This window comes from Calonectris borealis, chromosome 8 (assembly GCF_964195595.1).
Source record: "Calonectris borealis chromosome 8, bCalBor7.hap1.2, whole genome shotgun sequence".
Lineage (NCBI taxonomy): Eukaryota > Metazoa > Chordata > Aves > Procellariiformes > Procellariidae > Calonectris > Calonectris borealis.
The window spans coordinates 14,111,011-14,127,869 of NC_134319.1; the positions used below are offsets into that span (position 1 = coordinate 14,111,011).

At 40.0% G+C, this 16,859-nt stretch overlaps 2 protein-coding genes across 19 annotated transcripts in view; one reads left to right on the top strand and one right to left on the bottom strand.

Moving 5' to 3' along the window:
• The window catches only part of FUBP1 (far upstream element binding protein 1), a 41,833-nt gene extending 37,697 nt beyond the window's left edge, over window positions 1-4,136 (bottom strand). For 7 of the 16 annotated variants that reach the window (XM_075156097.1, XM_075156099.1, XM_075156103.1 and 4 more), the window contains exons 1-5: window positions 3,914-4,134; window positions 2,652-2,742; window positions 1,605-1,667; window positions 735-773; window positions 349-388 (exon numbers count right to left, since the gene is read on the bottom strand). In XM_075156097.1, the coding sequence (XP_075012198.1) occupies window positions 349-388; window positions 735-773; window positions 1,605-1,667; window positions 2,652-2,742; window positions 3,914-4,027 (347 nt within the window). In that variant the 5' untranslated portion in view covers window positions 4,028-4,134. Of the gene's footprint in view, window positions 1-348; window positions 389-734; window positions 774-1,604; window positions 1,668-2,651; window positions 2,743-3,913 lie in introns of all 16 variants that reach the window. The other 9 variants (XM_075156107.1, XM_075156109.1, XM_075156105.1 and 6 more) reach the window with 5 other exon arrangements.
• A 217-nt stretch (window positions 4,137-4,353) lies between these two features.
• DNAJB4 (DnaJ heat shock protein family (Hsp40) member B4) overlaps window positions 4,354-16,859 on the top strand; it is a 28,274-nt gene continuing 15,768 nt past the window's right edge. The window contains exon 1 of one of the 3 annotated variants that reach the window (XM_075156116.1): window positions 4,354-4,402. The gene's annotated coding sequence lies outside the window, so the exon portion shown is untranslated. Of the gene's footprint in view, window positions 4,533-16,859 lie in introns of all 3 variants that reach the window. The other 2 variants (XM_075156114.1, XM_075156115.1) reach the window with 2 other exon arrangements.

The following is a 16,859-nucleotide window of genomic DNA, read 5'->3' on the forward strand; positions in this document are numbered from 1 at the left end:
AATCCATTAGCTTTCCTTTTTGTTTACAAGATAGTATCAACCCTTTCCCCTTCAGACCTGCTTCCAACTCCTATTTATGCTACCTATGCTCAAGTAGTAAAAACCAGCAACGCGTCTTCCTTTCACTAAGCTTGACGCACAGCCTAGGCTGCGAAGAGAAAGAAAGAGACAGCGATGTAGATGCATTTTAAGTGTTTGGCTTGGGACTTGCTGAAGCTAAATTTCAACAGATCAGACATACAGAGTAATTGCTTTATGCATTGATACAACTTTCTCAGAAAAATTTCTTTAAACTGCTTTCTTTCAGTAAAAAGGAAAACTCTACATAAGATGTAGTGTAACTCTTACCTTTGTTGCTGATGCATTGGTGGTAGCTGATTTCCAAAAGCTATAAACAAATATTGTTAAGATTAAATTCAAACAAGTAGTATAATTTACAACTAAGCTTCTACTTTGATAATAAAACTTAACTGTATTAACTTTTGTCCAAGCTGACTTTTTAAAGTGTTATCAAGAGGTTTAAGAACAGCTAAAAACATTCTCAGCTGTTGCTAACAACACTGTCAGTTTTACAAAACAGACGTGCACTTCTTCAAGAAAATAAGACATAAACTTTCAGCCATTCTTTTGATCTTACTGATTCAAGTATCACCTACCAGAACACTTTCAAATTCTTGTTCTGACAATGTTACACTTGTTTAGGTTTTTTTGGCAACAAAATAAAAATTACTTACAGTCATTCTGAGGAGCAACTTTCTTAGCATCTGGTTGATCTGCAAAATTAAGATTTTTTTAATTTTTTTGCCAAGAAATTAATGGAGTGTTTACACCTTTTAGTGTGAATTGTAACTTTCCAGAGTATTTTAGTCCCCCTTTCCTTTTTTTTCTTTTCTTTCTTTTTTTTTCCTCCAATTTCAGGGAGTTGATCATCTGAATAAAAGAAAGAATCTCACGAACACTCAGCACTTGGTTAGTATAGCTGAAAAGATGTTAGGTTTTTCCATATTATCTATTCAGTAGTTTAACAAAAGGCAGTTTTCAGAACACACTGTAGATTGCTCATAGATACCCAGTCACTGAAACTTAACTAAGACAAGGAACAAAGTTTGGTTGCTCAAGCTAATGATGCTTCTATAGTAAAAAAGGAAAAAAAAAAATCAAATCCATACAAAAATCAACAAGAATTTAAAGAAAAAAAAATTTCTGACAACGACCACAAATTTAGATCAAACATCTGAAAATACAACAGTATCACATGGCAATGCAATCTCAATCTGAATGTCCATATGAAATCCCTATCCAAATATCAAGCATTTCATAGCATAAAACTTCAAAAAAAAGCAGATTCAAAGCAACTACATCACTACCATCCAAATCCTTTCTGTACAGTAAAGGAATAAAAGGCATAATTAACCTGTTTCTGAAAAGATAGACTTCAGATGCTTCCTTCCCACCCCAAAATAAAGGTTACATGAACCACCATAATTTATGTGCAGCAAAAACTCAGACACATATTCCAAGAAATATTTGTGTCAATCCAGAAAGATCCACTAGTTTATGTCATGTTTACATACTAAACACAGGTAATAAATAAAAATTCCTGCCTTTAAAAGGAGAGGGCATTCCCTCCCAGTGTGTTGTACTGCTCGGACTTGTCCAAGAGCCATCTACACATAAAATAAAAAGAATACATTACATATATCATCTGAAGCATCATTAGCTCATTTTTGTATATTAAAAACCTCACCGTTAATAGGAAAAAAAAAACTTTATTACAGGACACAAGAACTCCTGATATAAAGCTTTAGTTACATTCTGTAGACTGAGTTTCAATCCTTTTAAAGGAAAAAAAGGCATTGCTCTTTTGTGAGACCTATGAGAACATTTCAACAAGCTCAGAGATTTCTTTCCACAATTTAGCCAGGATTTTGTGTGTATATTAAACGTATCAAACCCTGTTAAGTTCAAACTGGCTGCTTAGTAAGAGACAGAAGAAGACACACACACATTTCAGGAGAAAACTCTACTGCAGTATAAGGCAAATCCAAAAAGCTGCAACAAGTTAGAAGATTTAAGTATGATCTTATCAGGGTTCACACATGCTATAGGCTTAAATATTAGACTAAGCAAAAGTGTCTACAAGGTAGAAAATTTACTTTCCTGTCTTTTTTTAAAGTCCTATGCTTTTACAATGAAATGCATTAATACTTTTATTTGAAACTATGCAGTAATAAAGCATATAAGACAATGAAATCTACGGAGTGAGCACTTTGTAAATTCTAATTTACAAACTGTAATCAGTCCTACACAACAACAAAAGACTTAAATGACATACCTGTGTAAGCGTTTCTCGACAATAAATTTATCAGCCCCCCTCCCCGGCATACATTTTCCTCTTTGCAGCATTTAAACCATATTTAACATATTTTAGAACAGGCTTACATTCACTTCAGGTTAGAGCACAATGGTTTAAAACAAATTTCCCCATTAAACTGAAAATGAAAAAGGATGTCATGATCTATAAAGGGAACAAAATGTTTTTATGCTGTGCTATGGAAAAAAAAAATCCACAAACAAAAAAAACACCTGCAATCTTTCTGGCACTGTGGCCATACTCAACGAAAATAAATGCAGCAGTAACGAGTGCATACCTCCATCCTCAAGAGGTCTTTTTTGTCCGCCATAACCGTAGTCGTTTGAATTCATTGATGTGCCAGCATCTCCTCCAATTTTTGCTGCAATCTAAACAAAAGGCAGATGTTGTGAGTTTAAAAAAAAATAAATCAGTCAGCCCTCATTTATTTCAGGTCTTCTAAATGATTTTAAGCATTTTAGCATTATTATGCACATTAAAATGATGCCAAGTAAGTAAATAGAAGGCTGCTGCCAGAAACAGTTCTGCTCACAAAAATTTTATTTTTTAATGTCTTCAAGGAGACTTGTGCTCATCCTTCAACAGCAAAACTTCCTATATTTTCTTCATCGGTTGGAAAAAAAAAAAACACGCTGCCCTTCAAGCACCAGAAACTTTTTTCTAAAAGGGGCTTTTCCTTTTCTACCCATTCTTCACGAAACACTGCAGTATCTCAGAGGGCCTGACCGCTAAAACTATTTCAAACCTTAATAGTCCCGACTACACCGGATCTTCAAATATTTCCAAAACCTCGACGGCTTACTGCCAGACGAGGCGAAAATTTTGCTCGAGAAACAATGAAAGCATCGCCCGCGGTGCAAAAGGTACAAATAAAACTTCGGGATACAGAACTTCCGAAAAGACAGCCGTCGCCGCCTTCGCTCCGCAGGCCGCAGCACTTCCCAACCGGTCTGAGCAGGTTAGCGGGCACCGCGGGCGCCTCGGGGAACACAATACGGGCCGCGCGGCGGAGCCGCCCTCCCTCCTGCCCCTCCGCCACCCGAGCGGCCCGGCAAGGCGCCGGGCTGCCGATAACGCGGCGCGCCGCCAGTCGCCGGCCGAGATTTTGCCCCCCCGCAGGCCGGCAGCGGGGACCCCGCAGCGCCGCTCCCCTCACCCCTGCCGCCCCGCGATGGCGCGGATCACTTCGGGCCGAGCCGGGGCACTGCGGCCCCCCAGTCCGCCAGCGGGCAATGGCGGAGCGGAGGAAGCCGGGGACCGACCGAAAAAACCTCGCACCGCCCGAGGAGGGCGGGCGGGCGCTCGCCATGGCGTGCGCGGAGGGGAGCCAGGGGACGGGACAAAGCTCCCTCCCCACCCCGCAGACACACATTGGCGGAGGGGGCCCCCTCCTCAGGTCTCCCCAGAGCAGAGCGTCGTCAGGGCGCAGCCCGCTACCTCCTCCCGCGGCTCAGGCGCCGCGGCCTGGCCAGCAGCTGCCTCCAGGCCCCGGGACCCGAGGGCCCATTGATTTGGCAGAGCCACGTTACACACACACACCTGCCTAGCCCTCTGCAGCGCGTCTTTAAAGGCATCGTTCACTCCTCCACCTCCACCGCCGCCTCCCCCGGGCGCGCCCGAAGCAGGAGGGGGCACCGTGGAATAGTCCGCCATACTCGCTCCGCCACCTCTTCCTGCCCCACTCGCTGCCTGCCAAGAAAGAAAGAAAATGGCGGCGGGCGGGAGCCTTTCACATTCCTGCGCGGCATCGTGCTCGGGGAGGGGGGAGGGAAAGCAGCGTAATCTCGCGAGACCTCGGGCGAGATTTCATAGGGCTGCCGGAGAACGACGAAGAAAGCTCGCGGCGTTTCGCCCGGCCCCGCTGTTCGGGTGGGAGGGGTGGGGGCGGGGCCTGCGGGGGCGGGGGGGGCAGCGAGCTCGCGATGTTTCCATAGTAGCACGAGCGGTTAGAGACACCCGGTCATAGGGCTGGGAGCGTCACGTGGTGCGGGGGAGGCGCAGCGCACTGCTGCGCTCGAGGCGCTGCGGGTGGGTGCTGGGCGGATCTCGCGTGATTTGGTTTCGAGCTGTGGGTGCGCGAGTGGGACCCGCGGCTGAGGCGCGGAGGCTGCCGGGAGCAAAGGTTGGCCCGGGGGGCGGCTGAGGCAGCGTCAGTTGGGTGAGTGCGTGAGGGAGGTTAATGGAAGGGGGCCCGCAGGCGACCGGCAGCGCTGCGGCTTGGCTGCCTGCCCGCGTTAGACTGCGCCTGGGGAGGCGTTTGGCGCTCTGGTGGCTCTGTTCCTTCCCGACCGGTTCCCGGGCTGGCCGAGGACCGGGCGGTGGGAGTAGCAGCGGTGCTGTCCTAAGCCCTGAGCGGAGGGAGAAGCCGGGCCTTTTTCCCGCCTTAGCGCGGCGGTGCCCTGTGGAAGGGCTCCTCGTGCTGTCGTGCCGCGGCGCCTCGCGTTGCGCGGCCGCCTGGCGCTGTCTCTGTCCGCCGTGTGACGCGAGACAGCTGGGGAAGATAATACAAGCTCCGTTTCCAGGGGAGAAACCTTGGCGTCTAGCAGTGCAGGCTTTGCGGTAGCTGGAGAGGCGAGCCCCGCGGAGAGGCAGAGCCGTTGAGCCGAGGGGGCAGAGCCGGTGCCCGGGGCTGTGAGGGGAAGCGCCGGCCTGTCCCCTCCGTCGCGCTCTTCGCGGCGCTCTGCCCGTCGTGTCCCTTCAGGCGCGGCCCATCGCTTGTTTTGAACGGCTTTTCGGCTGTTCCACCGCCCGGCGAATCGGGGCAGGCTTTTTCCTTCCACCTTCACGGGAGCTGCACTTGCCTCCTTCTGCAGCGTCCGCGATCGTTTATTTCTTAGTTGAAAATGATCACTGCTATTGTACAGTTTTACAATTGGGGGCATTTTTTCATGGCTGAGCAAGGACAAGCTTTAATGAAAAACTGGAGTTAGTAATGCTTTAATCTGGGCCCTGGTTAGGTCCTGTGACCTGGAGGAGATGAACTGTCATGCTGAATATGGATGACAGTGTTGCAAAGGCTTCACATCTAGATAAGGTCATAGAACATCTACTTAGCTATCATGGCAGTAGAGACTAGATAATACTGAAGGGGAACTAAGCTGTACAACTGCTTTCTGTATTATTCTGAGGGGATGCTTTGCAATTTTTAAGAATTTATTTGTATGCATCGAACTGTAGCTACTTCATGGGCTCCTGGATTACATAAATATCATGCTTTTTTTTTTAAACATACGTACTTTTAAACTGAAGTGTGGGAGGTCTCTTCCAACCTAAATGAGTCTGTGTTTCTCTGTTGTCAGTACTTTTAATTAAGGAACTGTTGTTTTGGACTTTGCCTAGTTTTGGGATATATGCAGGGAGGAAGCAACTCTGTTGAAATCGTATAAGAAAATGCATCTTGCTGTCTTCTCTTTTGGCTAGCCTTGTACTTCCATGCTGCCTTAAGAAGTTCCTGGTTTCTCGTTGGTCCCTTCATTTCTTGCTGTTTATAAATGGGATCATTTTAGTAGACCTTAAGACACAGTGCTGCTGCTGTGGTCAGATTATTCTGCACCTCCAGTCCAGATAACTCCACCAAAGGAAGCTGCAAACGTGTGCTAGATTTTTTTTTTCCTTCTATAAAACTTTTGAAGTAGTATAGCTCAAAAGGGTTTTAAGATTAATATATTCCACAAAACTAAAATACCTACATGCTTTTAGGCAGATTACAGTGTATAATTAGAGCTAGGTGAAACTTGCTGCTGAGATGCTTCTGCTGAAAAAGCCTGTTCAGAAGAATTAGCATATACTTTCCATTAATGTAGCTGTGTTAACTGGGGGAGAGGGGGAAGCAAAAATAGGTTTGGAAAGTGGGAACTTAATTTTTGTGCTTGACTCTTTGCTATTTCTAAACAATAATTTGACCTTGAACTATTTTTTCATTTCCTTTGTTACTGAGAATTTGGCTGTGTATACCAGCCATGCTATGCAAATAAATAAGTTGAGCAATAGTAGTTGACTATGATGCATTAAAGCTAATACTGGCTACTGGCTATGTCTTTTATGGCTCTTCGCTTATTAGAAGATGTGGAGCGTCTATGTACTTTGCTTTTTATTGTTACGAAATGGGATAATGATTCTTTGCTAAGTTCTGTTAGACAAGCCAGGAGCTATGTAACGATGATATTTTTAAGCAGTTTTAATGCCTTGGGTTAATGAAAACACTCTTGTCTGGTACTGTAAGTATTCTAGTTGCATTCATAAACAACTAATGATAAGTGAATGTTAATTTTCAAATTTTTATCAGCTTTTTACTGCTGTTTGAGGTGACGCTTCATTTGAAAGATGAGATACTTAGTATATATATGATTCCTCAATCTTCTAAATTCTTGAAGTCACTGTATTTCTTAGGCCTTTCAGATAGTTAGAACATGAAATTTAGCAAATTACAGAGGAGTAAGATCTTAAATATTATATGCTGTATAAATATTATGCCCTTATTTTCACCATTTCGAAGTTGATCTTTATGAACAGCTAAAGAGTTGCTTCTATCAGTATTTCCCATGATGGCACTTAGAACCTATCTGCTAGAAACCCATGTCTCTTAAGCACTCTATCTCCATTTCCCTTTATTAAATGATACTTCTGTTGAGAAAATTATCCCTATGGGATTAATTTCTTCTCCTTAATCTCTTAATGGAGTGGGGTGAGGATGCAAGCCCTTAACTGTGCTAACTGCAGTATTCTTTCAGATGCTTTGCTGACTTGTTACAGCAGCATATGCCAGGTTATTCTGCTTTCTCCCGTGCAAAAATTACTCACTGCCTGTTTTCTCAAATCTGCCTTTTAAGAAATTAAATGTAGTAGATTAGTTAGCAAATATTTGCACTCTGCTGCTAGAGCAAGAGAACTTTTGTTTTGCTGTGTAAAATAAGCCTCGGTTCTACAGTAACTCATCCTTACTAAAGGACATATAGTAGAGAAATCTTCTACCACTTATCTTCTAGAATTTTAATAATAAGATAGTAGACAACATAAGAGGTAACAGAAAATATGGAGTTTTAAAATGTCGTTCAGTATTTCTTTTGGAGATTGGAGGAAGGTGTCTCCCTTAACTAAACTTATAAGATAATGACATCTCTCATGGTTTTCAGGGGATAGTCTGATGATTACTGAAAACAACAACAACTAGAACTTTCTGGTAGATGTAACTACTGAGAAACAGCTAGTTCAACTGAGAACTCTGACAAGTCAGAAAGCTTTTTATGTGTGGTGTGGCTTGTCACAGACTTAATTAATGGAGAGTTCTGGGAAAAAAATCACAAACAAAACACATTTCCGTTTTTTTTTTTAAATCAAATATTGTGTGTATGAAGGAATCCTTATTTCTACCAAAAGGTACTCGGGGTATTTCTAAGTTACCTGGTTCAGGGGTTGCAAAAGCATGGATGTAAAAGTGTGGAACTGACCCAAGTCATCTGCATAAGCTAAGACACTTCAGTGCATGCTTGCTGTTGTTGGATTGTTTGGTTTTTTTTTTCCTTTAACAATTGACTTTAACTTTGATGTGGTGACCAGACCAAAGGGTAAGGCAGTCCTGAAAGAAGTGGTTTGCTAGTACAGGTAAGGAGACCACTCACAGGGTCATAAACTAAGGGATTACATTTCTTATAAAGTTGCCTTGGCAACTCTCTGGGTATCATGTTCTGTTTAGCTTTGCCTCAGTACACTAAATACTTATATAGGAAAATTTATTACAGTCTCTAACTATCAGAGAAGGGTAACCATTGTGATAGCTTTACATCTGCCTGCTATGCTTTCTGCAAGTCATTGCTGGTGTGGGAAAATTTGCAGTTGGTTTCTGATGATTCCATCACTTCAGGAGATTTAGATCAACTGATTCAGATCCTAACTGTCAGCTGATGCTCCTGCACTGGCAAAGGGTGTCCAGGATCTGCAACATTGTCAGTAGAAAACTCCCTTGAGTAACTACTGAGAGAAGATTCAGCATGTGCTTTATATCCAAACAGCTGTTGATCTGTCATGAGCTTTCATATTTACTACACGTGCACTGAAGTAGTAATTACAAATTTCAGATCCACGATTTGGATCTGAAAGAGAATGTATTGGTGGAAAAATGGTAATATTAAAGCATAACTTAAACTGTCTACAAAATCTATACAATGTTCATAATTAAGTTCTCTTTTGAGAGAGATGAGGGGCAAGAGGAAGTTTTTGGGACTGAAATAGTAAGATTACTGTGCAGAATTCACCTACCCAGGGTGATTCAAGTGATGGCCAGCTGTGTCTTCCTAGTCAGCAAATATTCCTATTATGCTTTATTTCAGACAAATGCAGAGGAATGGGTGGAAGTTCGAGGGGACTGGAAAAAGTATTTGTGGGAGGGAATGGGAGTGTTGAAGAGGGAGGGCAGCCTGCTCTGCTGCAGCTGCTGTCACATCTGCCTTCACTCACTGATGATAACACAGCTTTCCTCTTGACTTCTGGGGGAAGGGCAAGAATGAACTTGCTCTGTAAGCGTGTATTTGGTACCCTGTGTACCAACTTTTGTATAGTAAGCTTCAAAAAACTCCAGCTCTTTCGGGATTTTGGCTTACACTTAGTCATGCTGCTTTTCTTAACAAAAATGTTATACTGTATTAAGTATTTAAAGAAAAGCCGTGTAAATATTGTAGATTCTTTAGAGCACTTGTCTTGCAAGTGTTTACTCTTGTGACTTTTACTTCATATGTATTTATTTGATTTAAAGCTAGAAGTGGGTTGAAACTGCTGAAAGGAAATTAATAGTAAAACTTAAAGGGAAAAAGAGATCTTTGCCCCAGGGTTTCTGTTGAGGTCTACCAGCACATTTGATTCTGGGATTGAGGACAGTTGAGCAGTAAAAGATTAACATGACTTCTGAAATCTTGACTAGCTTACAGAAGGCTATCAAATTGCATTAGACCACCAGTGCATTATGTGTGTCACAAATACAGAAGGATAAATCAGAGAACATGCACTTCTTTCTTAAATTCAACTGAAGTATGCAATGAGACAGTGTATCACCATGTAGAATGAATGTAGTGCAAAAAGGCAGCTGGATAATACTAGTCAGCGTGATAATGTGGTCATCAGTCTTCAGCATCCTACTTGTTTAAGGGGGTTGGATGTTTTTGTGTGGATGTCATGGGAAGGAAAGTTTCAAGAGCCCAGAGAATTTGTTTGCTGTTAGCATCTGCAAAACTCTTCCCACACGGGGGGGAAAAAGTGTGCAAGGCCTTGTTTGAAATAAATTGGTGAACGGAGCTAGGCATGGAAGTTGCACATGAATGGGGGTTAAGAAGGGCAGAGATAGGGACTGGGGGACTTTTAAAGGGAGAACAAATAATTACTGCAATAGTAGCTGTAGGGGATAGAAGTGTCTACTGTATTCCTCTATCAGCAGAGCACTGAAGAATGTGAATTCAAGCCCTGTTAATAAGGGTGTAAATACATATTTAAAGCAGTAATATTCAGAATTCTCATCTCGAAGTGGGAAAAGCTTGATTACCTTAAAGGGATTGGTGTACTTCCCTATTACATAGGTCTGATCCCTAGTAGCATTCTTTCTGATACTGTTTAATTACAGCTAACGTTTTTATTTGTTAATTTGTGAGTCAGAGCACGTTATTTTTAACCAAATTGTGCATATATCGCAGAGTTAATTAAAAAAAAAAACAAGCGTAGAAAGGTAAATCTCTTCTGAGGGTGAGAAAGGAAAAATGGAAGAGATGCTTGAGAAGCTCTAAATAACTAATCCCTTCGGTCCATAAAACCATGATTATGACTTATCTAAACTGAAAATCCTCTTAAACTTTATTGTAAGGGTTACATGCATGTTTTGGGAAAAATAAATGTTTGCAGTGAAGTTTGTGAATGTGTAAGGATATTTTTTCTTTAATAAATCAGTGTCCAGAGGCACCTTAGAGAAAGCTGTAGTCTAATTGCCACTTAAATATCTATTGGTGGTTAAAAGTATCATGGTGTAATTATCAAAAGCCCAGTTGTATTTAAAAATGAGCCCTCAATAACAATGCTCCATAAACTTGGAAAGGGATGAATGTTGCTGGGTTAATCTCAGATACCACTCAAAAATCAGTGATGTGGATGTCATGATATGACTTGATCTGAAGAGCAAGAAAACAGGATGTTCCATAAGTTTAGCTTAAACAAACAAAAAACCATACACCTGTAAACCTTCTGACTGTGGATTGGTATTTTATGCGGAAAATACAAAGAGAAGATCTTCTACTTCCTTTGTACAGGTTGTTGTCTGTTAGGATTACGTCCCATGAGTGAACTGATTCCGTGTAATGTTTTCAATAAATAGTCATCAAAATGATAGATTTTATTTGCAGGTGTCCTCTAATTCATCACTATTCTTTGTACTGCATTTTTTCAGAGGGAACAGAGAAAAGATTAAAAAGAAAATACATCACTGTCTTTCTAGGACTTGCTACCATGCAAAGTTTGAACTTTTGTTATGAGTTTGAGGGAAAATTTTCACAAAACTATAGAATTTCTATAGTCAGTTGGTAGAATAGATGCTGAAATTTGCTATCGCTTTAAAACGTTATCGCTTTAGAACACCTAGACATTTTTCTGCTTAATTGTTCATCTTTCCATGTTGTACTTTCTTTACCTAGCACCATTTAATCTAGAGGAATAAAGTCATTTAAGAGATTAACTGCAATGTACGTCTGTCAAACTCCCCTCTTCCATCTTCTTTTCCCAAAACCCTTCTAGGTTGACTAAGCGGGGGGAAAAAAACAACTAAGAAACCTGATTTGAGCTGTGGGAAGTGGTTGAAACATTTGAAAGACTAATGAGCAACTATTTTGACTTCTATTACAGCAGATTCTGATAAATATAACTAGGGCTGCCTGTATTTCTGTCTTCTGTAGGTGAACATTCTTATTGTTTCAACTTAAATCAAGTGAATTTAGGTATGCTGACGTATGTTCTTTCAGGTTAAACAGAGTTGTTCTGACATATCCTTAGCAAATTCCTGTCTTTATACAACAGTTCAGTGTGTGTGTGTTTTCAGCCTTGCACGTAAAACTAGCTGTGTGAATCAGAGCAGCTGGGTGGGATTTTGACGAGCACATTCTGGAAAAAGCATCTAGGGTGACCATTCCTTTTGCTTATGTAAGAACAGCATGATCACATGTCCACAGCAAAAATGTGTGCAGTTCCTTATTTGGTAATGCATTAATAACCTTCTTCTTGTTTGAGTATAACAGCAATTAAAAACAATACAATGTAGCTGAGTCCCTTTTCCGAGTGGATTTATTTGTTTTGCAGTTCCTCTCTTCATCAAGACTGAGAAAATAGTTTTTTTCTACTGGAAACTATTAATTTCTGTCATTATTACAGAAAAATAATAACTAAGTAGAGTGTGGATAGGGATGGTGCAGGCATCTTCCACCTACCCTTCACCCTTCCCCCTCTTATATGTGACCCATAACTATGATCAGTATCATGTTTATTCAGATTTTTTCTCTCAGCTGTTCTGTTTACTTATAGCTTTTCAATTATGTCAGAAAAAGTCTAATACGTTTGCAAGAAGAAAAAATAACTTGCAGACATGACTTCTGTCTGTTCCTTAATTATGGAACATGACTGAAGTAGTGGTACAACTCTAGATGAGCCTATCAGTCTTCAGTATAAAGCTGTAGACTATCTTCACTGTTAGGAAAATATTTCTATAATGTGTTATGTTCCACTAATGAATGTTCCAAACTGGTAGTGTGTTGGTGCTGTTTTGTTTTTTTTTAAATTGAATGAATCCAAATACTTAAGTGATAGGCTGAGAACCATTGGAAAGAAGGACTTCAGGTTCAGATCAGGTCACATTTGAGTCATGCCAGTGCTAACTTCCCAGAGATTCTTAGCAAGAGCTAGCCTGTGAGGACTATATGTATTCTACAGGTGCCCTGAATTCTCTGCTGTCTCTTTGCTGAGACAACAGGTTGTTAATTACATTGTTTGGTGGAAGAAACCCCTAGGGATTCCTTTGCTGTGTATGAAGGAATTGCTACTGTACTTAAGGTAAACACCAAAAAATTGTTATAGGTGGGGGATAACCCTCCTTTTTGTACAGGTGAAAGGCTAAAAGAGGAGCTGTTGTATGCTTCTACTATTGAAATAGATATTAAATGAAACAGTCTGCCCATCCTAATGTTTCCTGGGTGACAAGATAGTTGTTATAACTAACTTTATGTAGGATATCGAAATAAATGCATTTAAAATGCCTTTTAAAAAAATCTTTTTCTGTTCCAATTTCTTGAAGGAAAGTCAGCAAGGGTTATTGTGGAAACTAGCACTATTTTTCCATTGTCCTTTTCCTGTTAATCAGTACATAGCATTACTATTAGGTCACAGGAGTTCTCCTACACCAGGATTCATTTGGTGGAAGAACTGGTAGGGAGCCAATCACGGTTCCCAGGGTCTGAGCTGGCTGGCTGGCCTTGTGTCCAGTCTCAGCTGGCCCAGAGCAAATGTTACTTTGGTTTGTGCCAGCTGGCCCTGGTCCATGGGGTGGAGAATGCCGGACTGCAGAAGGAGTAGCATATGAGCCGGCTATTCTCTCTCTATACTTGTAGGGAGATTTCTGCCCCTTCTGTGCTGCAGGAGTGGGGTTGAATCCATCAAGTGTTAATGTCAAATTAAGCCTCACTTTTATTGAAAACAGGAATATTAGAAACATCTTTACAAGTGTTGTTAAATAACGGTTTTTAAAAAGTCTGTTTATTGTGAGCAACACCTGTCTTTATTTCACTTAGATGGAAAACAATTAAGATATGTTTAATATTCATTGCTTATTTTCCCAAGTTTATATAATAAATAGATATGCATGTAGGAAAATGAGAGTAGTAGTCCACATACCAAAAAAAAAAAACAACTGAAAAGGTGTGTGTGAATTGTCTGAGAGCCTATAGGCAACTGATACTTTGTTTCATAGGAACAGAGGGAGAGGTGGCAGGAGAGAAAGAGGAGGAAGCATGGTTGCAAGTGGTACCCTGGATTGTAATTTCAGCCAGTTTTAAGTAATATGCCTCTAGTGTATGTACGTTTAAAATAACCAAAAACCAAAACACCAATTTTTTTGGGGGAAAAAATCCAAAACAAAAAAGCCCCCAGCAACCCTCCTTGGCAGTACTAATAAATGAGTTGAATGTTATTTTGAAAACTAATACAAAACAATACTCCAGTTATATGACAAGGAAGCATGCTAGAATAAAGAGTACCCAAACACTTTTCTTCTAATACATTAGTTGGAGCAGACCTCTAGTGCTTGGCTGAACCCATTCATTTGGACAGCATTGATTACATAGTGCCAATGCTCACATTTTCCGCTTCTGTGTTAGAAAGTGTTCATTCTTTAGAACATGGGAGTGGCTGGATTGCATTATATTGAGATTTTCATGAATCGAATGAGGGTGCTCATCTAGAGAATGCTGAAGTGGTTGTCCGTTAAGTGGTCTATTTAGCCCAGTAATTTGCATACGAGCGTGACCATAAGTAGATGCTTTAGGGAAAGTTGGAATTAAGCAAACGCTTGGTCCTCTTTTCCACCTTCCTAGCTTCCAAATATTTGCAGCTCAGGGAATTCCTGCTCTGGCTTCTCTGTGGAGAAACTTGCAGTGGATCTATTCTATGGTATTTTTTCAGTGTCCCACTGAAAACATTTTTGAGTTTCCAGTGGCCTTTGGCAGGGAATTCTATCACTTGTAGAACTTCTTAATTTTATTGTTGAAACTGGCTTCTGTTAGTTTCACGTAGTGGCTCTGGCTTAGATGTGATTAAACCATGAACAGGTCATGTCTCCTCCTCCTCGTTTCTCCATCATTTGTAGACCTTGTAGACCTCTGTGACTTCTTTCTGTCTTTTTTACAGACTGAAGAACTCAAGCTTTCTCAGTTGTTTCTCATGTGGAAGCACTTTCATATCTTTGATCATCTTTTATGGTCCTTCTCTGAACATTTAAAAAAACATTATACTTGGTTTGGGGGAGTTGAGGGGACCAGAACTGCACAGTGTTATGGTGTAGATGTAGTATTGGTACTGCACTGTTCATATGATACGATAATAATGTTTTCTGTCTTGTTCTCTATTCCTTTCCTAATAACTCCTAACACTTCATTTGCTTTTTTTTTTCCTAGCTACCAAGCAATCTTGTATTCTTTTTGAGACTAATCAGAATTAATCGGTACTACTTTTACCTTTTTTAAGCAATATCTATTTTGTTATGTGGTACATTATTCATGCTGAGAAAAGTGTAACATGGAAGCCTGTGGCATATGCGTAAAGCGTGTGTATAACAAATAAAATACACCTATGTGACAATATTGAAAACATTCAGGGTCTGAGTATGTTAGCACGTGAGAATCTGAAAGACTTGTATTGCAGCAGTATGTTGTTTCTTAAAACAACTACCAGAAAGGCTATAAAACTTAAACGTTAATACAATAAAATAAAAAGCAACTAGTCTTGGAGGGAAGCAGTGAACAATTATGAAGCCTTAAACTGTTCATCATATTAAATATCTTTACTTGTTATATAATCAACATGGGAATGTTAGTGGCATGGGAGAAACCAGACTGGCACAGTGTGATAAATATGTGATTAAGTCTAACTCTTCATTTGCGTATGGGCTGTTTCAGGACAGAATTATTTGAGTCTTGAATAAATTCCTGAGTGATAGCAGTCAGAGACAAAAGTAGTTAGGACAAAATTCTAGGCTTATTATATGTAAAATTGAAAGGAAGAACTTTGACTAGTGTATTTTTCTGCTTTCTTTGCCCCAAACTGATAACTTAATAGTAAATTGTGCAGAACATGTCAAAACAGAACATTTTCTTGGGGGAAACAGAACTTCAGCTTCCTTATGAATTTTTTTTTTTTTTTGTAACAATAGTGAGAAGATATTTCTCCTTACCAACACAGTACACTTTTCTATGTAGATGTTTACAAAACTATATATGGCAGCAATGTCATTAACTACTTGAAGTTTGTGAGTGTGGTAAACAGGCGTAGTCAGTAATGTGAGGGAACCTGTTAAATGTTTTATATGATTGGCATTTTTCCTGGTTGACCAATCAACTTGTTTTGAAGAAGAGTCCTTTTACAGAAATTTATGTGGGTGGGAATTGAAAAGGACAATGAATGTAAGTAAGGAATTGAAAACAACTTGTGGGATCCATATTCTTTCAGAAGAGGGAAGCCTTAATCTGTAGATGAAGATACCGTGTGTGTGTTGCCTTGTGTGACCATACTTCGGATGTTTCCTTTCGTTTTTCTAAGTGCAGTCTGGTACTTGAATGAAGTAGTTAATCACACCATTGTGAAGTAAGGGGGAGTTAATTGCGTTTTCATCAATGCAATACATCATAGCTGAGTCCTAAGAACTTTGCCTGCTTGCAAGATGATGTTCATTCTTTCTCAGCGATGGAAAGTTAAATTTGGAAAATTCTTTCAAGTGTATTTTTGTTCCTCAACTATGGTAGAGATTGTGACTTAGTAGACAGGAATCAGGTATGAGAAAGCAATTCTTTATGTTAATGACATGTAAGTTAGCTATGTTGTGATGAAGGATCAGTGTGCATGTGTTGCTAGTGTCCTAGTCATGTTTTTGAAGATTGCTGTAACCATGTTTAATATAAAATCTACTTGAGATTTAGATCAGTTTTTTTTCTTTTTCTAGTGCTGTATGTACTTCTACGTAGGTCATAATATATATATAGTGGGAATAATCATTTTCTGAAGAGAAGAATCCAACCCTATAACTTAATATATAATAAATTATAGTAAGTTTTAATGTGAAAATATGATGAACATTTTCAGTTGTGCATAGGATTTCTAGCTTTTGGTCTATTGTTACAAAAGTAACAAGAAAAATAAAACTGATTAAAAAAAAAAATTGCTAACGGTGCCTGCTGTCTTGTCATGCAGATTTTCCAAATAAAATTGAAGGCTGCATGAATCACAGGCTTAAAAATTCATTTTGAAAGTTCAGAAGCGGTAACAGTATATCTCTGGGTGATAGCAGTGTGCGTTTTGAGATTTAACATTTGAACTTGAGCTGTAAAATCACGTTGACTGGAATGTATATTTAAAGTAAGCTTTCCCACAGAAGACCTTAAAAACATGTCCTTTGGCCTGTTGACAGGAGCATAACTTCATGTATATTCCAGTAATAATATAAACATTATTTTGAAGCAGATAGTGCCAACATAAAATGGAAAATATTTTTGTTGATGCTAGGACTGGTATAACTTATATATAGTGAATTTAGTTGTCTTGAATAACTTCGTATCCTGCAGTTTTGTTTAATATCTCTTATTGAACCAAAAATAATCAGACCAGATCTTTCCGGGCAATACTGTCGATTTTTAAATATAGAAAGTCTAGTGGGTATGTGTCCTATGAAGTACTGTTTCACAGTGACTTAGATATATCTCTAATG